The 25,933-nt window shown below is 48.1% G+C and overlaps 3 gene segments (V, D, J or C); 2 read left to right on the top strand and 1 right to left on the bottom strand.

Moving 5' to 3' along the window:
- Window positions 1–5,419: 5,419 nt before the first annotated feature.
- LOC140208123 (T cell receptor beta variable 30-like) lies at window positions 5,420–6,162 on the bottom strand. The segment is given in 2 exon segments: window positions 5,420–5,769; window positions 6,113–6,162. Coding segments are annotated over 2 exon segments (387 nt in total).
- An 11,472-nt stretch (window positions 6,163–17,634) lies between these two features.
- On the top strand, window positions 17,635–20,493 carry LOC140208122 (T cell receptor beta variable 30-like). The segment is given in 2 exon segments: window positions 17,635–17,731; window positions 20,177–20,493. Coding segments are annotated over 2 exon segments (414 nt in total).
- A 2,898-nt stretch (window positions 20,494–23,391) lies between these two features.
- LOC140208121 (T cell receptor beta variable 30-like) lies at window positions 23,392–25,535 on the top strand. The segment is given in 2 exon segments: window positions 23,392–23,455; window positions 25,219–25,535. Coding segments are annotated over 2 exon segments (381 nt in total).
- The last annotated feature ends 398 nt before the right edge of the window (window positions 25,536–25,933 follow it).

Raw genomic sequence — 25,933 nt, 5'->3', positions numbered from 1 at the left:
CCTTCAAAGTTACCCCTCTTTAATTTCAGAACCTTTGTTTCTGAATTAACTATGTCACTCTCCATCTTAATGAAGAATTCCACCATATTATGGTCACTCTTACCCAAGGGGCCTCTCACGACAAGATTGCTAATTAACCCTTGCTCATTGCTCAAAACCCAGTCCAGAATAGCCTGCTCTCTAGTGGTTCCTCGACATGTTGGTTCAAAAAACCATCCCGCATACATTCCAAAAATCCCCTTCCTCAGCACCTTTACCAATTTGGTTCACCCAATCTACATGTAGATTGAAGTCACCCATTATAACTGCTGTTCCTTTATTGCACACATTTCTAATTTCCTGTTTAATACCATCTCCGACCTCACTACTACTGATAGGTGGCCTGTACACAACTCCCACCAGCGTCTTCTGCCCCTTAGTGTTACGCAGCTCTACCCATATCGATTCCACATCTTCCCGGCTTATGTCCTTCCTTTCTATTGCGTTAATCTCTTCTTTAACCAGCAACGCCACCCCACCTCCCCTTCCTTCATGTCTATCCCTCCTGTATATTGAATATCCCTGAACGTTGAGCTCCCATCCCTGGTCACCCTGGAGCCATGTCTCTGTGATCCCAACTATATCATAATCATTAATAACAATCTGCACTTTCAATTCATCCACCTTATTACGAATGCTCCTTGCATTGACACACAAAGCCTTCAGGCGCTCTTTTACAACTCTCTTAGCCCTTATACAATTATGCTGAAAAGTGGCCCTTTTTAATGCTTGCCCTGGATTTGTCGGCCTGCCACTTTTACTTTTCTCCATAGTACTTTTTGTTTCTACCCTCACTTTACACCCCTCTGTCTCTCTGCACTGGTTCCCAACCCCCTGTAGTGAACTAACCTCCTCACGCCTAGCCTCTTTAATTTGATTCCCACCCCCCAACCATTCTAGTTTAGGGGGATGCTACACTTTTCAGGCAGAGGCCGGTGGGAATGTGGAACGAGTTGTCTAGGAATGTCATATCCCGCACACTAGTGTAAAGGAGAACGAAACAATCGCATGTCCGGAGCGATATAAAGAGCATAACAGTAATAATGAACAGAAATAATAAATACAAATACATAAAATAGCTGATATCCATCCATGTGGTTATATTAGGCTTTACGTACGCTGTGACTGACGGGAAATAATAACAGAGCAGTGACAGTAGGGGAGGGGGGCTGTGGAGAGGTGGGTGAGTGGATGGAAGTGTCAATCAGGCTCACTGTTTGGGGAAGGGAATTGTTTTTGAGGCTGGTAATCATGGCGTGGATGCCACGTAACCTTTTCCTTGCCGCGATTGGAAAAAGCAGTCCATGAGCAGAGTAGGTGCGATCATTCCTGATGATACTGGCGCTTTTCCAGCGTCTTTCTGTATAATTGTCAGCGACGGCGGGGAAGACTGCTACTGGTGATTCGTGGGCCAGGTTGGACTACCCATTGTAGGGCCTCCCTGTCCACTGCAGTGCGGCTTCCGTGCCTTGCGATAACGCTGGGATGCTCTCTATCCGGCAGCTGTGGCATGACTTGATGCGCATGTGCAATGTGCAGCTGTCTTCCGCCTCCTGGGAAATCAGGGATATTGACGAGCTTCCTAGATTCTAAAATGTGCGTTCTGCGGTGATGACGGAGTTATGAGTTTGCATGTGATGTGCACTCCGGGAGTTTGAAACTGCGTACAGTTTGGACTGTGGTGCCACCATGTGTGAAGGGGTGTGTGAATGCGGCGACTTCATCTGAATTCGATTTTTAAAAAAAATCTCCCTTGTCTTGTCGACGTTGTTATATGCCTGGCCCCAGGCCTCGATGTCTACCACCTCCTCCACCGTGCCTCGTGCAGAGTCCCTTGGGTGACAACGGGGAACTTGTCGACGTGATTGGCCGGGTGTTTGGCCGTGCGGTCACGTGTGTACAGCAATGGGCGCCACACGGCGCCCTGGGGGATACCCGTGCTGAGGATGATGGGCAGGGAGGAGCAGTTGTGCATCTGAGAGTCTGAGGTCTGTTCGTTAGGAAGACCAACTCCCCGTTGAACTGTGGGGTATTTCTATCGAAGCTGTCGATGTTGTCACAATTACAACATTTCAGTGACTATCCGACGGATGGGCAAGCTGCGCTGTCGCGCCCGTTTCTCTGCAGGGTGACAGCAGGGGGCGCTCTAAGTCCAAACGGAGCGGCAGTGACTTCTGAGTAGGGCAGGAGTGGGTCGCCTATCTCGACCTTGCAATGCACAAGTCCACATTTTCAAAACAGGCATGGTCACAGCTCTACTATCACTGGGGGAAAAAAAACATCTTCACCTCCTTCTTTCACACTGAGAGTGGTGATGTCGAACCGACGGCCGGATTGCTTGAGGGAATAATATTTTGAGACCCAGAGAAGCCGGTGGGAGCAAATGCATGCAAAGCTGCCAATCGATACCCGGATGGATAGCTAGATAGATCGATTTCTAGAGAGATACATGGCAAGATAGTTTGCAAGACAGACCGATACATACAAACAAACATACATACATAATACACACAAACATACGGCGGCACCGTGACGTACCAGTCAGTGTGTCGCTACACAGCACCAGCAGCTGGGTTTTGTTCCTTACGCCACCTGTAAGAAATTCGTACGTTCCTCCCAGTGGCGGTGTCAGTTCCCTTCGGTGCCCCAACTCCATCCTGCAAGGACTTACGGGACAAGTGGACACATCTGTGTAATTGGGCGGCGAGGCTTCATTGGGTCGGTCGGTCCTGTTACCAAGTATTTTATTTATCTTTGAATAAAACTGAAGTACCTATGCATAGAGAGACAAACAAAGAGGCAGAAACTGTGCCCGAGAAACGGACACACAGCTCACACAACGAGTACAATAACTCCTCATTTCATGTTTTGTCCCGCACATTTGCTCCGGCGGATACAATGAACATATATCGACGTTGTAAATTTGCGCACTTCCGGTTTCTGCTCTGGATGCAACGTCATCCAGCGAGGGAGGGATGGAGATGCCAATGACAGAAGCGGGGGCGGGGCGTTACAAGGCAAACTGTAACCTTATGCAGTCACTATATCTGTCCTCACGCTTCGGGCAGGTCCTGCTCTTCCTGACAGAGGAACTTTAAGTGAAGAATGCTCTTGTTACTGGCGTTTGTGAGCTGCTTGTACAGTAAGGAATATTCAAATCCAATGTTCCCTGCTTCCATATTTTGATTCTTTCTTTCTCATTCTGTCTTATCCAATTTTCCACATTATCTCTACGTCATGTTCACCTCCTTCCCCTGTGAGTAACATCTTTATGGACCCCTGTTCTTCTTGCTCCTCATTTTCCGACTTTGCTCTGCCATTATTTCCGCGCTTGGCCTCTTTCAGAACTTAACCACTCTCATCCTCGCGTTGCCTCGCACATTGCCTCCAGCTAACTCTCTGCATTTCCACTCTCCTTTCTTCTCCGTCCCTCGCTCGCTCCATACCACTCCTGTTTATCCATCGCTCCAAACCTCACCCACGCTCTTCCTACCAGCTCAGCTTCGACGCATACCACGCCTTTCCATTTTCCTCTCACCGTCCCCTACTGCTGCCATCTCCACTCCACTTCCTCCCATTTCTTTATTTATCTGTCTACCTTTCAATAATCATCCCTACTCGCTCCTTCCCTCCGCTTCGTGCTTTCACTCCGCACAGCCACACCTTCCCTCATCCTCCCTATCCGTCCATCTCTATCTATAAACCAGTCTTATCTGTCTCCTTATCGATTTCTCTATATCTCTGTCTCATCTCTCCCTGGCGTGCTCAGGTTATTTCTCTATCACATTCTGTTTTTACTTTACCTGCCTGGTCCTCTCTCCAGCGCACGGAGTCGCTGCCTTTACTGAATGCATTTATTTATTTATTCCCCTCGTTTGTTCTTTAAATCACCAGCCGTGACCTCGACGGTGATCCGCCAGACTCCCGACGCCGTTTCCGAGTCCCCCGGCCGGAAACAAACTCTTCACTGCACGGTCGACGGCAGCAGCACCTACCGATTGTTCTGGTACAGACAATACCCGGGCAAGGAGCCGCAGAATCTGTTTTACTCGATGGGTGCTCCGACCGTGGCGGCGGACACGGAGGTGGACGGGTTGACAGCCAGTCAACCGAACAACAATGAGTTCACTCTGAGCGCCGGCCACCTGCAGCTGAACCACACGGCCACATATTTCTGCTCCCGGAGTCTGCACGGCGACTGACATACATAGGGGCCTCGACCATTTTGCAACCGGCAATTAACCTACCAACCAGTACTTCAGTGGACTACGGGAAGAAAGCGGAGCAGAGTGGGAGAACTAGGAAACTTCTCACAAACAGCGGCGTCACCTGATGTACCTGATATCGCTCCCTCGCCTCTCTCGAGCCTCTGCTCCCACACACCCAGCTCCTCTCTTCATTGACAATCTCCCCCTCTCCTTCATCTTTTTTCCCTGTTGCTTTTATCCCCTCTCCCCTCTCTCTCTCTCTCTTACCGCAATCCTCCTCATCCCATTCATAATCTTGCCGTTCACATCCAATACCGGTCCTTATCCTGTACATCTCCATCAGTGTTTCCCTTCTGAGCTCAAACATGGCCCTTGTAGTTATGGAAGCACTACCTTGGCAAAAAACCCTAACTTCGACCTTTATAATTTTATAAACCCGTATGTCGTCAGCCGATCCAGTGAAAGTAAACCCAGCCGATCCATCTTCAATACATCTGCAGCCCTCTTATCCAAGAAACACACCAATGAATATCTCGTCCACTCTTCCTATTGTCGCAACACCATTCTTGCCCAAACTGGGTGCAATATTCCGCTTGTGGCCTAATCCAGCATGACATCTTACACCTTACACTCAGTGCCCTCGATAAAGAAAGGGACGCCGCTTGTTTCTTCTCAGGGACGATGGTAACAGGACGAATGAGATAAAACTAATTTTAACATGGAACTATGGACGACGAAATTCACAGGGGAAATTTTAACTATAAATGCGATCGCAAGCACAAAAAAAAATCAGCTGTTGTTATACAAGTTCTGTTAATGATAGGACTTTCAAAAGCAGGGAGGGCGTTACTTCTGGAAGAAAGCAGGAAAATGCAGACGTCGTGACAGGGAAGAATCAAGAGAACGTCAGTGTAATGAAATCCCACTGTTTCTTTTCCACCTCACATTCAGGTAAATCGGCGTCAGTTCGGGGCCTGTCGGAGTGTGCTGGGTGTGCTGACGTCACAAGGCTGGTGTAAGAGCTTGCATCTTGCCGGAAGATCGGCCACCTGCTCTCTCCTCGTTGTTACCAAACCGTCTGCTTACAATCCACATCGCGTTTCCTCTGTCAAACAAAGCAACAAAACAGGACACGGCCACACGGCCGCGTGTGCTCGCCTCTGCCACGCCGTTTACATGCAGTCTGGGGTTTTTGTCGAGCTCTTCCCTCGCGGCGAGTCACTGTGAATACTCCAGGCGCAAAAGTACACGGCCGAGTGATTCTCCCGCAGGCTGTTGGTCACCAGTTTGGCCTCGTTATCTTTCGTCGTCTGCAGGGTAAATCCATCGACTTCCCCGTCGGGATTCTTAATATTAGCACCGTAGCTGTAGAACATGAACTGCGGCTCCTGCCCCGGGTACTGCCGGTACCAGTACACGTAGTAAGTGCCGCTGCCCTCCACGCTGCAGGTCAGGGCCATCGGCTGCCCCGGTGAACCGGAAAAAGCCGGAGGCGTCTGCTGGATCGTTTGCGACTTCGCGGCTGGGGAAGAGAGGAGAGGGGTATGACCTCAGTAGGCAGGTAGACTCGGATCATGGAGACAGGGAGGAAAGAAGGAGAAAGAGAGATGCAGGAAGTAGAGGCATATGGGGAGTAGAGAAAGAGATGGGGAAGAAATAGAGAGAGCGAGAGAATAAAAGAAAATAATTATAATTGGATGGACGGAGGTGAGAACTAAATATCAAAGGAGCGCGACGATGGAATAAGTAAGAAAGAAACACAGAAGAGCGATGGGGAAACAAATAGTACAAGAATTAACGGAGCACAGGAAGGGTAATGTAGAACTGGTTCCTTAAAATGCTCGCAAATTGAAACTGTCCTTTACCGTGAAACCAGAACAGCAGCTCCAATAACACGAACATCTTTGAACTTAGACCGTTTCCTCCAAGTGGAAGGGAGACCGTAACGAACAACCTTTTGAATGCCTTGTCAGGTCATGGGCGAACGCATGAAGCTCCGCCTTTTACCCACACGTCACCGAGTTGCGACACCGGAAGCTTAGAACTTGAATGGTGTGTGGATCAATTCATTTGCCGATTCGGATGTCAGTCGAAAGGCCGGGCCCCATTCCAATTTCAGCAGGACAACGGGAGCTGTCCCTTCAGTCCCGGACACGACGATCTAACCTCAATGTCACAAACAGAGTCATTGTACTGTTTTGGGAGGCGGAGAGAGGAATATAAGGAGGAAGGTACGGATTACGTTCAGCAGAAAGACAGATTAATTTCGTATATGGTGGACCAAAGTGCCTTTTCCCGTGCTGTTCATGAATTGCAAATAACAGAGTTGTAGAATATATGTTACAGACTGTGACCTCTCGGCCCAAGTGTTTATTGCTTCAGAGGTGTAAATGGTAGCGTCGTATACTAGAGCAATACGGAAACAATCGCTTTGGTCCAACTGGAAACCTCCTATAAATAACCCCATAACTCCCGTCATGCAAGCTATGATCATGCCAGCAATTTGCCAGTGATGACGATTGCAGTAGACATTGAAAGCGTGTAGCACGAAATTTTCCAGAATCAGCGAACAAAGCGAAGCAAAAGTGAATACCTGGCAACCAATTCAGCTGCGCGTTATATTTCGAGAATGGGGTTAGCCGTCAAGCAAGCGCTTTACTCTGCGACCCAGCAGCTGGGACTTGGACAGCCCAAAGTCTTAATCTTGTGTAGAGTGCCACCGTGCGGCGGCAATAAGAATAACCCTGGCACAGCAACTTGTGGAAAGGAGACAGTCACGACTACTGCGGGAATATTTGGCCATATGTGATGGTGCTGTGGTGGAATCGACTGCTAACCCCACTAATCCTAACCATAACTCGGTCCCTGTAAATGCCTGCAAGAAAATGAATCTCTGGGTTGTCTATGGTGCCGTGTACGTACTTTGATAGTACATTTATTTTGACTACGACCTTGACTTTATCGAGGCCTGTAAAAATCTCCGGCAGCACAGCTAAGATGCATCATCATTATTTTCCGGGGGTAAGAGGGATTAGCCCCAAATTACAGTATTTAATATTGAGGGACATCTGTTTATGCTCAGATGAAGTTAGACAGCTGTAATGAATTGTTGGATGAAGCAGTAGAGAAGGGTACGTGTACACCATTCGGGCAGGTACACCGATGGTAAAGCTTCAATGATGTGTTGAGTACATGGAGGCAAATAGATTTAAAGTAGACAGGACCATGAGGCACCTAATGTGCAGATCCGTCTGTCGGCGGAACAGCTGCATTTGGACGGGTCTCTGAGACGTAGGATCGTGAAACCTGTTCCTGTCACCAGGCTTGCGGCTGTCATTCACAAGATTTCCTGTGGTGCCAGCTGTTCTGCGCAGACTGCAATTCAACCATTGGCGTTTTGCTTAGGACGACATGGAATTCATCGCTCAAACTCCACCGTCCTATTCCGTGGAAATGACTCGGCAATTCTTTCCACTTCCTTGAAACCTATTTCAATTTCTATTCCCGTTAACAAGAATTACGCCAAAGTGTAAAGAATAATTCAAGTAGATAGAGAGTGACAGATAGCCAACAAAATGGGGAGATAGACAGACAGTGAGGCAGACAGTTTCCCCTCGTATTACTCCTAAACCTTTGCCCCCTAGCACTCAACTCATGTCCTCTTGTTTGAATCTCCCCTACTCTCAATGGAAAAAGCCTATCCAAGTCAACTCTGTCTACCCCCCTCATAAATTTAAACACCTCTATCAAGTCCCCCCTCAACCTTCTACGCTCCAAAGAATAAAGACCCAACTTGTTCAACCTTTCTCTGTAACTTAGGAGATGAATCCCAGGTAACATTCTAGTAAATCTTCTCTGTACTCTCTCAATTTTGTTGACATCTTTCCTATAATTCGGTGACCAGAACTGTACACAATACTCCAAATTTGGCCTCACCGATGCCTTGTACAATTTCAACATTACATCCCAACTCCTATACTCAATGCTCTGATTTATAAAGGCCAGCAAACCAAAAGCTTTCTTCACCACCCTATCTACATGAGTCTCCATCTTCTGGGAACTATGGCCCATTATTCCTAGATCTCACTGTTCTACTGTATATTTCAATGCCCTACCATCTACCATGTATGTCCTATTTTGATTAGTCCTACCAAGATGTAGCACATCACACTTATCAGCATTAAACTCCATTTGCCATCTTTCAGCCCACTCTTCTAACTGGCCTGAATTTCCCTGCAAGCTTTGAAAGTCTACTTCATTATCCAGAACGCCACCTATCTTAGTATCATCTGCATACTTACTAATGCAATTTACCACCCCATCATCCAGATCATTAATGTATATGACAAACAACATTGGACCCAGTACAGATCCCTGAGTCACAGCACTAGTTACTGGCCTCCAACCTGAAAACAGTTATTCACCAGTACTCTCTGGCGTTTCCCATCCAGCCACTGGTGAATCCATTTTACTACTTCAATATTAATACCTAACGATTGAACCTTCCTAATTAACCTTCCGTGAGGAACCTTGTCAAAGGCCTTACTGAAGTCCATATAGACAACATCCATCGCTTTACTCTAGGCAACTGTCCTAGTAACCTCTTCAAAAAATTCTATAAGATTTGTCAAACATGACCTTCCACCCACAAATACATGTTGACTGTTGCTAATCAGACCCTGTCTATCCCGATAATTATATATACCATCTCTAAGAATACTTTCCATCAATTTACCCACCACTGACGTCAAACTCACAGGCCGATAATTGCTCGGTTTACTCTTAGCAAACCGAGCGTCCCAGTTTCAAATCGTCCCAAAGTATCTGCATTGCATGAACTCATGTCGGGCCTCGTCGTCGGCTCCACGAAAATGAAAAAAGCCCGAAGGCATTTAACACGGCGGAAGTGACGTTATCACCACAAAGACAAAGGGAATCTGGTTCCTTTATTAGACCAGACAGCTGGACTTCCCTGAGAGCTGGTTCTGAGCTTCACCTGATTCACAAGAGGAAGTTTCCTCATCCTGTAGGTGATGGTGCGGAGGACGATTTGCCTCCCGCTGATCGTGGCGATGATCCCACGTAAGTAAAAATCACAGATCCAAGGAGAAAGGGGTGTTGAATGTCCTGTGTGGAACGAAATTGTTCAACATGGGACGTGTTTCGGCTTGGCAGATTTTCTCCACATGAGGCCGAAGATTTGATGCCTACCTTGATACTCATGAGCCGAATGAGAAAGCATCTTCCCACTGGTAAATCTTTGCCGCGCTGGTCGAACTGACCCAGTTGAAATTGAATGTCTCATTCAGTTTCGCTAAGCCTGGAAGAGGATTTCGTTATTACTCCGGGGGTGCGTGGGGCTTTGCGCCAAAATTGAAGACGGACTAAATGAAATTGTGCTGGACGACATCTAACACCGCTTCCTCACTGCGGTTCGAGGAATCTTATTTTGTCTGGCTTAGTGTACGTGTGTGTCAGGATGGTGCATTGCGCCTATTGCACGTTGCAGAATAGTGTGAACCTTCGGGTTAACCTGAGAGTGGACAGCCCCTTCCTTCTGTTTCAATTACACGCGCGCTGATCAACGATTGAGTGGCACTGGAGAGTAATCGATTTTCTGTTTTACAGGGATTCTGGGCGCGTTCGTCGAGCAGTCGCCTTCCTCCTTGTCAGTCGGAGAGCGTGAGACGGCTAGCGTCTCATGTACGCTGTTGGGAACGGAACATACTCGCACGTATTGGTACAGGCAGTGATCCGACCAAGCAATAGATGGTCTTTTCGCTTCTTTTGGGCAAGGTTCGGTTACGAACTACACATCCGATTCCTACACGGCGATAAGACCCAGCAGCACTCTGTTTAAACTGGAGCTGAGAAAGGCATCGTTCTCCCACTCTGCCGTCTACTACTGCGCTTCTGGTAGCGCACAGAACTTGACATAACGAGTCTCCCACTACAAAAAACTTCCCACCAGACGCAGGGAAGTTTCGTGGTCCTGTTGCACCACTAGATGGCAGCACGGGATTGTGTTTGACTGTCCCTTTTGGTCACGAACCAGCAACCTTCAGCTGGCTCTTTTAAAATGTCTCAGATATCACAATGACGAGAATTGTATTGTGATGTATAACTGCTGCGTATGGAAAATGCACTTCAATCGAAGGCAATAAAAAACCGCAGAGAGACGTGCACCTGTCTCAGCACATCGTGGATACCTGCTTCGCGCCTATCCATCGCGATAGCTCAGTAAAGCAACGAGAATAACCAAAGATCCCATCCACCACTCGAACAGCTTTTCACCCGCTGTAACAGGACTCTCGAACGGGCTACTTGCACGAGAGGATGGTGCAGTGACGTGTACTCCTGACGTCACCATCTACCTCATTAAGGTCGTGCTCACCTGCGCTGCATTTTCTCCGTCGGTTTTAAAGTTTGTAGATGTGCCTTATTACACATCAATCCGCAGTGTGTGATCTTTCGGCGCGTGTGTGTGTGTGAGTTTCCCCGCTGAAACGGCTCTGACTAAAATGCTGCGTTCACTCTCTCTTTTCGGCTTTTGAATGACAGCTGAAGAAATGTGTACCGCTTACAACTGCACCGGAGGCTAAAGACGTCATCCGGCCTATCGGTTGCAGACAATAATTCGCCAGCGCAGTGTATTTCATCTGAAAGCACGCCATGAGCAACACTCCAACCCGTAGCCCGTCAGCTTCCACCCTGTGAAAGATTGATGAGTGGAACGCATTGTCCTGCGCTGATCGTCTCCTTGAATCCACGTAAGTCAGGAAAACAGATGTTCGGGGGAAATATCTGACATTCGTAGAACGAGCTATGAGTTCCTGAGACAAAAAAAAAAGACTCAGAGAGTTTTTTTTAACTGTCTGGTAAAGACTCTGGCCGCATACCGTGTATAAGTTGTCCCCTTCCCTGTCAGTTCGGTCGGGCGAGTTAAGCATCGTCCAATGTGCGCTGTGCAATACGGGCTATCCTCGCACATATTGGTGCAGACAACAACCCGACCAGGCACTAAAAGCGATTCCGCTGGGACAGACATAGTTAACAGTTACACGTCTCGGTTCTACACGGCAACGAGAACCAGTGTCACGTCGTTCAAACCGCCTTGCACGCTCGCTCCGCCATCTGATTCTGCGCCTCCGACAATAAAAACCTCTCGCCCTCACGTCGGGAGGACTATTACCACTGTATAACACTTTCCGGCAGCAGATGATTGAGAATCGTTGCTGAGTTTCCATCTCGACCGGGGGTACGGACAACTGATCGAGTGCTGGCGTTCCCTTCATGCTCGGTGTGATATATCCGTCTGCCTGATTTGGGATCAGATAATTTGAATGTCCTCCGCCTGTGCCGTTAGTCCCACTCCATACCAATTCTCACGCGGATTCTCCCCTGTTCTCTCCCTCTCTCCGCCCTACAATCCCCGTCTCCCCACTAAGCCTCTCTTGTCGTGTCCTACCTTTTCGCAAATATCCAGAGTACCTTTCAAGACATTGCTCTATATTCTGTTGAGATAAGCGCTCCGAATGCGTCACCGTTCATTTCCGTTGTTGCGTCTCAGTCTTCAGTTCGTTTCCAACAACATCTGCGAGTAGCTTCACCGACACGAAACGTCATGATGCGCGCTGGCAAAGACATTACCCAGGTGCGGAGGAAAGACAGGCTCCAATGTCGCGACCATAAAACTTCATAAGATTTCCAACAGACGATCAGGTGTAACAATTGAGTGTTACCGAGGGAACTAATATTATCAAAACTAGGACCCCGCGATTAAATTTGATCGGGCGTTCCTTTTCGTCACCCACACACCAAGCGTTCATTTTGTTATCGAAGTCTGCATGCGGAATACAATTCTGAAATTTCCCTTCTCCAGATAGACATAAAATACCGAAAAGCATTGAAGAATTTGGAAGAAAGCCATCTGTTTCATCCCCCGGACGATAACAAAAGAAACAAAACCGCGCAAATTAAACCCCCACAACAACTCCCAGACAAAAAAAACTAACAGAACGCCAACAGGGAAAAACAGTGTGAAAAGCAAACCCCAAACCGCCAGCGCGCCAATTGGCAACACGAAAGAATGAGCGAGAACAGAACGAAAAAAATCACTGAAAGAGGCCGAAGTTAACTGCAGGTCGATTAAAATGCAGTCCGGTCCAGAATCTCTGAATGGCCAGGTCACCTCCGAGCGCATCGGGACCAGAGAGCGGCATTTCGAACCAGCGGCCCCTCCAGGGGATGGGACTTAAATGCTCGAACCCGTCCGAAAGCAACAAACCGAACCTAACGGCCTCACCGAGAACCGCTCGCTCTCATCTACATTTGCCTCCATGTTTCAATCCTCCTCGAGTCTTCAATCGGCGAGAAACCTCGGCGGTCACAGCCTGCCGTCCCGTCTCCGAGCTTCTCTGCTGGAGTTTTCTGGGGCACGGGAAAGCGCTCGCTCACGCAACCGAACGATAGATTAGTCCGGCCATTTTCCTCTGAACTCTCTAAGTAACCACAATGTTCCGTAAGCTGAAGAATGCGGAATCTAGAGACTGTCGTGCGAGAAAACCCCGGGAGAACAGCAATTCCTGAGATGCACAAACCACGATATCTGTCACTAAAACTCATTGCACTGTCAACGTCAGCCGGGTCACATTCCACCCACCCCCCCCGCCCCCATTCAGAAACTTGGTTTGAAAAAAACAACTGAAACTCAGGCAAATCCTGTACGTTTGAAGCATTGAGTTGCTGACAGTTGGTTGGATGAGATGATATTTACGTTAACGAGAGTAGCATGCCAATTGATGTAAAACTGCTTCCCAGAGATATGTTCCTCCCAGCTTCGAAACATTCTAACGTATCTGTGTTGCATGAACTCATCTTGGGCCTAGACGTCAGCTTCGCCACAATTTCAACCGTCCAAAGGAGGGACACTGCAGCGGAAGTGACGTCATTGCCGCAGAATTGTCCTTTATATCAGACCATCAGACAGATCTGACACTGATCTGCATTCGACTCAACACAAAGGAAGTGTCCGCGTCCCTTAAATGATGAGACAGCGGCGGGCACTTTGCCTCCCGCTGATTGCCGTGGTGATCCCGGGTAAGTCAAAAGCACAGGTCCTGGGAAAGGACGATGCGGAATGTATCTTTTGATTCTACGTCATTGAGTATCGGACCTAGTTAGGCCTGGGTGATTACCGGGTTATAATTAAAATATTTGATGCCCAACATTCAGCCATGTGCCTGATTACAAATATTCCTCCCTCTGATAAATCGTTAACGCGCTTGTCAGAGCGACCCACTATGGACTGGGGTATAACACGTCCCCTTCTGTTACGCTATGAAACTTCGAAAAGGATATCGGCTATTTCTCTGAGGGGGTATGTGGGGCCCTGGACGCGGATCAAGTGCGAGTATGCCACACCGTATTAAATCATCACAGTTCTCCACTGTGGTTCAATGCAACTTGTTTAAACTGAAGAAGAGTAGGTGTGAATCGGGCGGTATATCGTGCCTACTGCACGTCGGATAGTATTGTGAATCTTCGAGTTTATTGAATAAGACCCTGGGTCTTCGCAAAAGAATCCGTCCATTTCTTCTGTCTAGCCTCCGCGCGCTCTGATTAACAACTGAGAGATTAGAGTCTTGTCGAATTTTGTTTAACAGGGATTGTGGCCGCGTACGTGGAGCAGTCGCCTTCTGCTCCTTCAATCGGACAGGGAGAGTCTGCCAGCGTGTCGTGTACGCTGCTGAATACGGGCTATCAAATCATGTATTGGTACAGACAGCGATCGGACCGGGCAATAGATTGCCTCTTCTATTCTGCTGGGCAAGGTTCGGTGACAAACTACACATCCGATTCCTACACGGCGCCAAGACCGAGCAACACTCTGTTTCAACTGGAACTGGGAGGGGCATCGGCCTCCCACTCCGCCGTCTACTACTGCGCTTGTAGTAGCGCACAGAAATTGAGATAACGAGTCTCCCACTACAAAAACCTTCCAGCCTATCGCAGGGAGGCTCAGTGGCCATGTTGTACCAGTAGGTGGCAGCACTAGTCCGTGTTCGGCTGCTCCTTTCTGTCAAGAACACACATCAAAGTTGCTGGTGTACGCAACAGGCCAGGAAGCATCTCTAGGAAGAGGTGCAGTAGACGTTTCAGGCCGAGACCCTTCGTCAGGACTTCGTCAGTCCTGAACGTGGCAGCAGTAGAATTACGATTGCCTTCCTGAGAGCTTGAGAGAGTCTGGCCGTTTTCCTTTAACCTTGGGCAATAAGTTAATTTTTTCGCACCATTCTCTGTGAACAGTAGAGGACGTTGTGTGTTAATATCCCTGGATCTCCGTTGTTTCTGAGATCCGCAACCACTCCCGGACTGGGACCAATTATCATTCTACGGTTAAAGTCACTTAGATCACATTCCTTCCCCATTCTGATGTTTGGGCTGAACAGCCATACAACATCTTGACATTCTCTGCATGCTGTTATGCATTGACTGATGCAAATTGAATAGATTACTGCAACTTGATTGGCTGATCAGATGTTTGCATTAACGTGTTGGTGTACAGCTATGTATTCCCTGTCACATCCACGCGCTTTCAGGATCAGATGCTTTTCGATTAACTCGGGAAGATAGGTAGATAGATAGACAGACAGATAGACAGATAAATAGATAGACAGATCGATCGATCGACCTCTGTGTGTTACGGACGTGTGTTGTGTGTCTCTGCATGGTGCGTGTCTGTATGTGATGTGTGTTGTGTGTGTGCGTCTGTCTGTGCGTCTCTCCGTGTCTACAGACCTGGAGTTATGCTTCCTCATAAACACAACACTGCGGAAACTGCAACCTCCACTCTCTTTCAGCTTCCGAATGACGTCAGAAGGAAGACGTCATCTATTACACAGGAAGTTGAAGACGTCATTGGGCCAATCGATACAAGCATTTTTTTTTCAGCAGCGCAGTACATTTTTACTGAAAGCTGGTCTTGAACGGCATTCCACCCCAAAGCCAGCCAGTGTCTACTCCGTGAATGATGGTGCGAGGAACACATTGTCTTCCGCTGATCGCGGCATTGATCCCGCGTAAGTCAGAATAACAATGCTTCTGGGGAAGGTAACTCAGGATCACAGACCGGGCGAAAATTTGTTGAGAGAAATTAGGCTCTAATGGCTCTAATGGAATTTCTTCCTTGCAGGGGTTCTGGCCGCGTACGTGAGGCAGTCGCCTCCTTCCCTGTCAGTTGGATTTGGAGAGTCAGCCACTGTCCAATGCACGCTGCTGAATTCCTACTATGATAAAATGTATTGGTATAGACAGCGACTGGACATGGCAATCGAAGCTCTTTTCTATTCTGTTGGGAAAGATATAGTCAACAGTTACACGTCGGAATCCTACGCGGCAACAAGACCCAGCAGTACTTTCTTTCAACTGGAACTAAAGAACGCATCGCACTCTCACTCGGCCGTCTATTTCTGCGCCTGTAGTAGCGCACAGAGGTTGAGAAGCCGAGCCGCCTCTGACAAAAACTGTTCTGCACAATCGCTGAAGGCTCAGAACCCGCTATTTCCCACCAGTAGGGGTCGCTGCACATTGAGCTTCACTGTCCGGGTCGCGTCCGGCATAACACTGCAATTGCATTTTGATTCTTCCCATCCGCACAACCCAATATGTAATATCAGGAAATCAGATCAGTGAAAAGGGCAAGGATGCCTGAAGTAATTCAGAAACACTTCACACAAAAGAAAAACAGTGACCGCGTCGAATATCCTACGAAGTTAAAGGGATTTCGCAAGCCCCTTTGAGCCACAGCAACATGTACAACTGAAGTGCTTTAATTATTTGCAGGGATGGCGTTGAAAGCAATGTTCATTTTGGCTTCTGGCGATAATAACAAATCTATGTTGTGTTTGTATAAATGACTTATTGGTAGATTAATAATTAGGTGAAACCCTTCTGAACACCTTTAACAAAACTGGCAGGAAGGGAATTTTTTCACCCTCGCGCTCAGGTGCAGCCCGTCCCTGTTGTACAGGACGCACCTTCCCCAGAACAGATACCAGTGAGATTTCAACCGATAAACAGAAAGTAGAATTAGTTAAATAATAGATTGGTAGAGAGATCGACCGATATATAGATGCATGCAGACATACACAGATGGATGGATAGATAGATAGATTATATAGATGTACTAATAGATAGGTTGATAGATAGGTATATAGATAGAGAGGGGGAGACAGAGACAGAGAGAGTGAGAGAGACATAGCAGGAAATAATACACAACTGGAAACTCATAATTGTGTCCTCACTGGTGGTAGTTCCTGAACCTCTGATTAATAACCCAATCAAAGCAACTGTCTTTCCTCCGTATGTTTGCTCAACAAATACTGAAACTGTCGTTCAACACCAACTGTACTTCCAACTTTGCTCTTCCTTCGGCTTTTGATTGGTAATGATGCTCGGGCTGTTATGCGCAGGATGTGACGCAGCCGTCAACGGGCCAGTAACACACCAGTAATCCAAACAGACAACGCAAAGTGCTTCTCCTGAATACTGGCATTCTGCTACACTTGATGCCAAAGCTGCTGGTGTCTCTCTCGGGCAGATGATAGTATGTGGGACACATTGCTTGCTACTTATTCTGACGTTGATGCCAAGTAAGTCAAAACATCATAGAAAGATGGAGAAGACGAGTGTTCTTGTTGGAGTTACGTAGTGCGACATTGGCCGAGGTTTAACTTGATGGAGGGTCGGAAATTCGAATCCTCCTTCCGAACTCATGTCCCTAAACTTCAAGATCAGACCACCAATGTGGACGGCCGTCCCAATCCCCTTTGTGTTTAGTCATTGAAATGATACGTACTCTCCAGCGGACGGGATTAAACTTGGAAGAGGGCATTTTGTATGTTTGTTGGCGGTACCGTAAAGCGGGTTGACGTGCGTATCATAAGCGCTGATCAAATTCGAGTAAGCTGTCCGATATCCCGGTGTAATTTTTCATTCTGGTTTAAATTTGTCTAATTTGACCCACAGCACGGTTAGTTGCTGTGGCGTTTTTCACGTGCTATTCATTGGTGCAATGGAAGATATCTCGTTGGGTTTTCCTAAGGATGGCCTGTGATATTTAGGTACGTGTGTGCCTTCTTTCTGACTTTGGAGAATACCTGGTCGATTATTGAGATAACCAATGAAATGATCTGTATGCAAGAGCAGCTTTTCACTGTAACTCCACAGATGCAGCAAGTCTAATCGAATTTATTAATTTACCATTCTCTATCCCAATTCAAAATGTTATGAATTGATCTCTGCGAGCAAGCTTTTCAGCGCATAACTGCACAGGGAATTCACTGTGGCCAAGTATTGTAATTCCGATTCCCATTCACCTTCCGACATGACGGTCCATGACGACCCCTCGTGTGAAGAGGAGGCCACCCTCAAGGTAGAGGAACAACCTCTTATATTTCATCTCGGCACCCTCCAACCTGATGGTGTGTCTTACTGTTACATTTTACTTCTTCCTGCCAGACTATTAGTTTCCGCTTGGCCCTCTTCTCCTTCCCCTTCCCCTGTTTTCCGTCTCCTTCTCCTATCATTTTCTTCCCACTCCAGCCCTTGTCCTGCCCCTTCCGCCTCTCTTGACGTATCACCTTCCAGCCGGCCTTTCACCCATCCCGCAACTTTTAATTCAGGCATCGCCCCCGCCTCCCCATCCACTTTTCACTCTCAGTCCTGATGAAGGGTCTCGGTCTAAAACTCCCAAAGCTGCACTTTTCCACACGCCATCCAGAGCGCCAGAACGCGAGTCTCCTACCACAGAAAAACCTTCCACCTTTCCACCAAGAGCTGCAGAACGGGATTTTAGCCACGCGGGGGCAGCAGTTACTCTGCGTTTCGCTGCACATTGTCCTACTCGAACGGCACACAGCAACGCGCAAATGTTATACCGGTGCATCTGTAAAATTTCCTCCACGGATGCATCTGCACAAATGCTAACATCCCGCACATACATCTATGTACTGTGTACATATGTGACTAATGAGAAAAACATCCAATTGATGGATCCTCTCTACATAACAAGGTGGCACTCAGTGTATGTTCGTGGTTCTCTTCTGCTGTCGCCCATCCGCTTCAAGTTTCAACATATTGTGCATTCAGAGATTTTTTTTGCACACAGCAGTTGCAATACAATTTTTTTTTTAATTACTGTCCCCCTCCTGTCAGCTTGATAGAGTCTGACCGTTCTCCTCTAACCTCGGGCATGAAAGGAATTTTAATCTCTCTCTCCTCTCTCATTAACATTTTGAACGTTTCTCCATTGTCTCTCTTATCTCTCTCATTAGCATCAATCGTCCGATAACTTGGTTTGGCGTCACAGTGGAAACACAAAATCGGGGAGTACCGGACGGTTCAGGAACAGAGGAAGCAAGGGGCATAAGGGTTTGACAAGCACACCGTAAATGCTGGGTAAGGTTCAGGGATAGAGGAAGTTCGGTGTACGAGGGTAGGGCACATACCGTGAACGGTGGGGAGGGTCAATAGACAATAGACAATAAGTGCAGGAGTCGGTCATTCGGCCTTTCGAGCCAACACCACCATTAACTGTGATCATGCCTGATCATCCACAATCAGTACCTTTTTCCTGCCTTCTCCCCATATCCCTTCACTCTGCTATCTTTAAAAGCTCTGTCTAACTCTTTATGAAAGAATTCAGAGAATTGACCTCCACTGCCTTCTAAGGCAGAGCATTCCACATATCCACAACCCTCTGTGCGAAAATTGTTCCTTTCTAAACTGTCTCCCTTTATTCTTAAACTGTGCCCTCTGGTTCTGGACTCCCCCGAGGTACAGAGGGGCTTCGGTACACGAAGATAGGAGAGTGACAGATAATGGGGATTGTTAAGAGACGGGGAGGCATAGGATAACAAGAGTAGGACAGACACCGTGAATATGAAATCTACCTCAATGCAATCGAGCTATGTCTGAAGGCACAGGCTGCTACCACTAGGGGGCGGACAAGCACTGAGTTACAGTCCATGCTAGATATTTCGAGGGCATTTAAAGGGAAACATTTTTTTCTGTAAAGGTAAATTTCCCCGTCGGCTAGGTGGGAACTATTGCTAAGGGCCAGAGATCTAGGTTCAGACAGGGCGAGAATGAGAGAGATTGAAAGCCAAAGACTGTTCTGTGCAGGACAGAAAGTGTTTCATAAGGGTTCATCAAATAGCACTCATTAGGAGATTCTTCGCTTCAGCGAGAGGGAAGTGAAGTCTGGACCGTCTTCTTATACCTGTTGTTAGATTTCCGAAATTACAATGACTTGGGAGCTTAAGTAAATCGGGCACATTGAGATAACCGGGGGAGACGAAGACAAAGATAGGGAGGGACGAGGAGAGGGCCAGAGAGGGAGAGAGTTGTCTAGACAACTTGGTAGAATGAAGAACCACACCCCTCAAATCATGTTGGAGCAGATAAGGGGCGTGGCCAATCAATAATTCCGCAAATCCACCTACGTCACTGATGTACGTAACCATCCGGGTTGAGTGAATGGATTATTTGTCTGCTGCACACACCACTTTAATGACGAAGAGACTAAACCCTCCAGGAAGGATGTTTCTATTTCTGAACTTCATTCTCGCCTTCCACTGTGAGTGAAAGTCGACAAATAGATTTTAATCTCTCTCTGCATATGCCTGGCGTTCACGTTTCCGTCACTTGTCGTCTTGGACTCATTACTTATTTTCTAACGAGCCGTCGCGTCCGCACACGCTCTGCCCTCTGCCGCAGCCTGTAAATTCCAATCTCCTCTCGAGCTTTTCCCGACTGCAATCCTCCACTTTGCTTCCGTCAGTGCACCCTCTTCCTCCCCTTTTCCAATTGACCAGCCTCTCCGCGTCCATTCACCCCGTTCTGCCTCCCCCGTCTTTTATTTCCAGACGTGAGCTCGGTGACGATCCACCAGACTCGGGCTTTCTCGGGAACTGCCGGCCAGAAGGTGACACTGCGTTGCACAGTAGAGGGCAGTACCACTGCTGGTAACGTGTTGTACTGGTACCGACAACACCCGGGAAAGGGTCCGGAGAACATGTTTTACTCGACGGCAGCTAAGTTCGTCCAGCCAGAGGAATTGGTCGACGGTTTTACGGGGGAAAGACCGCAGAGCATCGAGCTCTTCCTGAAGTCCGACAAACTGGAGGCGACTTCGTCGGCCGTGTATTTCTGCGCCTGGAGTATTCACGGTGGCTCAGACTGATGGAGCAGCTGTACAAAAGCTTCTCCGTCAGTCGGGTCGCTTTTGCAGCGAAACAGGAAATACGATGGCTGTAAATCATAGGGTGGGAGGCGGGTCTATCAGTCAGGCGGTGCGCCGCAGCTGCCAATCAGTGAAAGATGGGGCGGTCATATAGATTTTCAGGTCCCCCCCTTCAGCATTCAGAAGGCTGAAGATAATCCGCCTGCTGATTTCTCACCTCATCCTTTCCTGTCATGTGCAGTCTTCCCACAAATCCTCTTTACGGAAAGATCGTGTCTTCTGTGTGTGTCCGAACAGCGCTCAGATCTCCCGCTCTTTGTGTGAATGGTGGTGAGTGACGGGGGAGTGACGGCGTGCAGGGACCGGATACACACCGTGAATCCTCCCGCTGGCAGCACGAAACAAAGAAAAACTATGGAATCCTTTAAAAGTACATCATGAAACGCCCATCACACGAGAGAAAAAAGGAACAGCAGCGAGCCAGCAAACAAACTATTAAACATCAAATCACCGAAACCGCGGAAGCGGTCACCGATGTCACGGAGTGATTTGTGCTGAGCTCTCTGTCGGTGAATGCAGTTCACATACACGGAACCTGTTCCGCAATGAAGCGCCTCGATTAGATCGAGCAAATCGGAAAAAAAAACAGTTACAAAACAGGCGTGGCACCTGAACTGAAGAGTTATCCAAATGCGAATCATCGAAAAGCGAGCATAAATGAGAGCGAGGTGATCGGAAGAGCAAATGATAGGCTGTGTAATGGACAGAATGGAACTTGGGAAAGATGGAAGCGACACACACAAATTCCTGGAGCAACTCAGCAGGCAAGCCATCCTCTTTGGAAAAGAGTACATTCGACGCTTTTTGCCGAGAACCTTCATCAGGACGGGAGAAGTAAAAGATGAGTCTGAGTACAAAGGTGTGGGGAGGGGAGTAAGAAACACAACGTAATGGGAGACTCCGGGTTAGAGTGGGGGGCGGGGGATGATGTTGAAGTAAAGAGCTGGAAGTTGATTGACAGGGCTGGAGACGGGGGGATCTGATGGGAGAGGACAGAAGGCCATGGGAGAAGGAAAAGCGGGTGCAGTACCAGAGGGACATGATGCGCAGGAGGGGATAAGGTGAAAGCTGGAAATGGGAATGGGGAATGGTGAAGGGAATTGTATGGTTCCGTTGCTGCAACTGACTTTATCCCTCTGGCGTTAGTGAGTTACACTATTTTTATCCTTTCCTTCCTTCTTTCTCTCCGTTTTCCTTACATTTGTCTTACCCCTTTAAAACGTAGTCACGTGGCCAAGGGGTTAAGCCGTTCGTCTGCTGATCTGAAGGTCGCCGACTCGAACCCTGAGGCAGCGTGCTGTGTCCTTGAGTAAGGCACTTAACCATACCAACCTCTCTGTCTGTGTGAGGAGTGCCACGCCGCACAGTCTTTCTTTCCGCGCCTTGTAAGGCATGAAAATGCCCGACGCTGGCCTCTTTAGCCTGAGTCGACGATCCTTTAAAACGTGGTCTCATTCTATCTGTGGTTTGCACCCCGCCCCCCCCGCCCCCCAACCGGTCCTTCGCGTTCATTCACCTTGATCGGAGCCCACACGCCTCCACCTGTCCGGTCTTTCTCCGGATCAGCCGGCCAGCAGGGGGCGCTGAAATGTAACAAATTAAAGAGATTGGGGTGCTGAACACATGCGTGGCTGGCCTGAGGGAGGCGCTGCTGGAAAGATAATAGCAGATGACAAGCGATTTTGCAAATACAAAATACCTTGAGCTCCAGGCAGTGGACTGGAAGGGAACGGTGCGGAGGCCAAAAGAAAAAGAAGAAGGTGGAGGAGGGGAAAGAGTACAAGCTGCCAGTTTGACAGCAAAGACCAGACGAATAGATGCTGGGTGTCTAGGGTTTTCCGGACTAGATGTGAGAAGCTGGGTGGTGGTAGGTCGAACAGCTAAACGGCTGAACAAGAAGGAATCTGAAAGGCGAGGGTAGTGCACGTTAGAACAAATGGAAGGTGGAGAGGAGCCAGAGGGAGGTCATTGGGAGGTGAGGTGAAGTGACGAGGTGAGAGTGTGTGCAGAATAGGGATTGGTGAAAACAGGGAAGCGGGACGGGAGAGATCATCATCAGGTGGACAAATTGATGTTTATGCCATCAGGATTGTGGCGATCGAGACTTGTTTCGTAAAGCACTCTCTCTCTCCCTCTCTCTCTCTCTCTCTCTCTCTCTCTCTCTCACACACACACACACACACACACACACACACACAAAATGTAAGGACAGTATCACCGACCCCGTCACCGAACGGGGGGCCCGGGTTCCAGCATCACGGCCGCGGAGGGCACCGATCACAGACTGCGGGAGGCGGATTACGAGAGGAGCGTATCCGATACTCCAGATTCAAAACCCTCGAGGAACTCGGCTCGTCAGACAGCATCTATGGAGGAGAAGCCTCAGACGGAGACCCTTCATCAACACTGGAAAAGAATAGAGCAGCAGTGGGGCCGGAGAAGGTTTGCAAGACGGCGGCCGATGCGTGAGAAGTTGGGAGATGATACAGGAAACTAGAGGGGGATAGAATGGAGAGGTAAAGGACAGTGAAAGATGAAATCTGTCACGACAGGACAGAGAGTAAAGGGAAAGAGAGGAGAACCAGTGGAAGGTGATGGGAAAGTGAGGAGAACGGAAGGGCTGAGAAGGTAACCAGAATGGGGAATCGAAAATGTGACAAGACATAATGGGGAAGTAAGCACTGGGAATACAACTCAGTGAATGTCAGTAGATGCATTTTAAACAGACGCGATAATGGCCTGAAGCTGCTATTAAGTGTTATGGGCTTATGTTCCACGTTCTTTCCAAGATAATCCAAACGTCAAGCACACGGCCCATATCATTTGGATGAAAGGAAAATGAAAGTCTACGATTATACGTTGGATGACGGAACTGATGGCTTCGTGGGTAACTCTGCGAGCAGTACGAAGATAAGGGATGAGACTGGAGGTGCAATCACTGCAGAAGGACTGCGAACAGATTGGTAGAAAGGGCAAAGGAATGGTACTTTGGAGAACGGTATTATCATGCACTTCAGTGGAAGAAATAAAAGCTGTAGCAATTTACTAACTGCAGAGAAAATTCAAAAATACGAGATTCAGAGGGACTTGGGAACGATTTCCCAAATGTTCAATGGCCGGTTCAGTCGGTGGTGAGTAAAGCAAATGCGATGTCAGCATTCGAGACCACTCTAATATGTAAGATGTAATGTTGAGATTTTAGAAAGGGCCCATCAGGCCTCAGATTGAGTATTGTGAACTGTTTTGGGCCCTTTATCTATGATCGGATGAGTTGAAATTAGAGAACGTTTAAAGAAGGCGTACGAGAATGATTCGGACGTTTTGAGACGAGCCCCTTCATCACGAGATTTCTGCTGACAATCAGCGAGTGGACGCCGGGCAGTCGGCGTGGCAGATCAGGTGATTAACGTATACGCGAGATCGCACTTTCATGCTCCATGCATTTTGCTGCTTAGGGAGTCAACTCACTGAACCTACCCTCGGCCAAAGCTTCCATTGCGACCCCTCTCGGGAAAGAGTTACATTTTATTCATGCTGGGTATATCTGCAACCTCGAACCTTGGTAAGAGCATGAAGAAAGGCAAGGACACATATCCTTGCGGAATGATAGTGAAGAAAAATATCGTCTTCCTATCAGATCTGCTCTCTCTACCTCTCTGCAATTTAGCAAGATAGGAGGGTGGGCGGCATGTGAAGGCACAGGTTGCTACCACTAGGGAGCGTAAAAGAGCTAGGGTAAAAGTTATCTTGCACTTCTCGAAAGGTATGAAAGGGAACAAATTGGATGGGTGTCGACAAGCGCTAAGAGCCAGACATAGAAATAATGATATGGACAGAGAAAGAGAGCCAGAAAGATACGGAGACTGAGAAAGAGAGAGATTTTCTACCGAGGGCTGATCCATACAGGACACAATGTTTCAGACGGTACAGCGCCAGGCCCACATCACGACATACCAGCGATTTCAGCGAAAGCGAGGTGCATTGTGGTCCGTTTTCTTTCACCGGTTTGTGTAGATTTCCGAAATTACAAAGTCTTGGGAGCATTAACAAATTGCACACGGTGAGCTAAAGGGGAAGAGGAAAGAAGGGAGAGGGAGGAACCGGAACAGCGACAGAGAGAGCGTATTGCGAGTCCATACTGGTCGACCGTAAGCAGCAGCCCTAGAATCGGGTTGGATTATGGAAGGGGCGTGGCCAATTGCTACGCCCTCAAATCCACCTACGTCACTGGGTTATGTAACAAACCGGATGGAAGTGAATGAATTCGTCTCTGCCGCCCGGACCACTTTCATCACTGAGAGAGTAAACCCTCCAAGGAAGATGTTTCTGTTTCTGCAATTCATCCTCGCCTTCCGCTGTGAGTAAAAGTTCCAAATATTATTTTTTTTTTCATTCTCTGCTTCTGCCTTCCTTTCACGTTCCTTCCACTTGCTTTGCCCTCCCGTCCTCTCGGACTCATTCCTTATTTATTTGCGGTCCATCGCGTCCGCAGACGACCTGCCCTCTGCCGCCGCCATTAAATTCCGATCTCCTCTCCAAATGTCCCCCTCTTCAGTCATCTTCTTTTTGTATACTTCGATGCACACCCTGTTTATCCCCATCCCCATTGATCCGCATTTCCGCTTCCCTTCTCTCCGTTCAGCCAAGCCCGTCTCTTTTTTCCAGACGCGACCTCGGTGACGATCCACCAGACGCCGGCTTTCTCCGGAACTGCCGGCCAGAAGGTGACCCTGCGTTGCACAGTCGAGGGTAGCACCAGTGCTGATAACCGGTTGTACTGGTACCGACAATACCCGGGAAAGGGTCCGGAGAACATATTTTACTCAATCACAGCTAATTCCGTGTACCCCAAGGGATCGGTCGACGGTTTTACGGCGGAGAGACCGCATACCAACGAGTTCTCTCTGAAGTCCGACAAGCTGGAAACGAATTCGTCCGCGGTGTATTTTTTCGCGTGGAGTAATCACGGCGGTTCAGAGTGATGGGGAAGCTGTACAAAAACTCTCACTGTCAGGAAGGTCGCTGCTGGCAGCTGAAAAGGAAATGCGACGTCTGTAAATCTGCGGTTGGGAGGAGGGTCTATCAGTCAAGGCGCTGCGCCTTATCGAGCAATCAGTGAGAGAAGGGGCGGAACTATTGCATTTAATCTCCTACCCTTATTAAGCATTCATATGGGTGGAGATAATCCACGTACTAATCTCTCCACTCCATCCTGCATTTTCATGTACAATCCTCCCGCATATTTGCACTGCGAGATGCTCGCAACTTTTGAGTGCGACTGCCCATTGTCCTGTCATGGTCCGGTTCTTGAAATCCGCATTCCTGTTCACGGCCAGGTCCATGCTCCTTATTCCTGGTTTTCCGGTTTTCCCCCGTTTCT

Source organism: Mobula birostris, chromosome 13, assembly GCF_030028105.1.
Source record: "Mobula birostris isolate sMobBir1 chromosome 13, sMobBir1.hap1, whole genome shotgun sequence".
In the NCBI taxonomy this organism is placed as follows: domain Eukaryota; kingdom Metazoa; phylum Chordata; class Chondrichthyes; order Myliobatiformes; family Myliobatidae; genus Mobula; species Mobula birostris.
The sequence above is the reverse complement of the archived record's forward strand: the minus strand, read 5'-3'. Positions and strand labels throughout refer to the sequence as shown.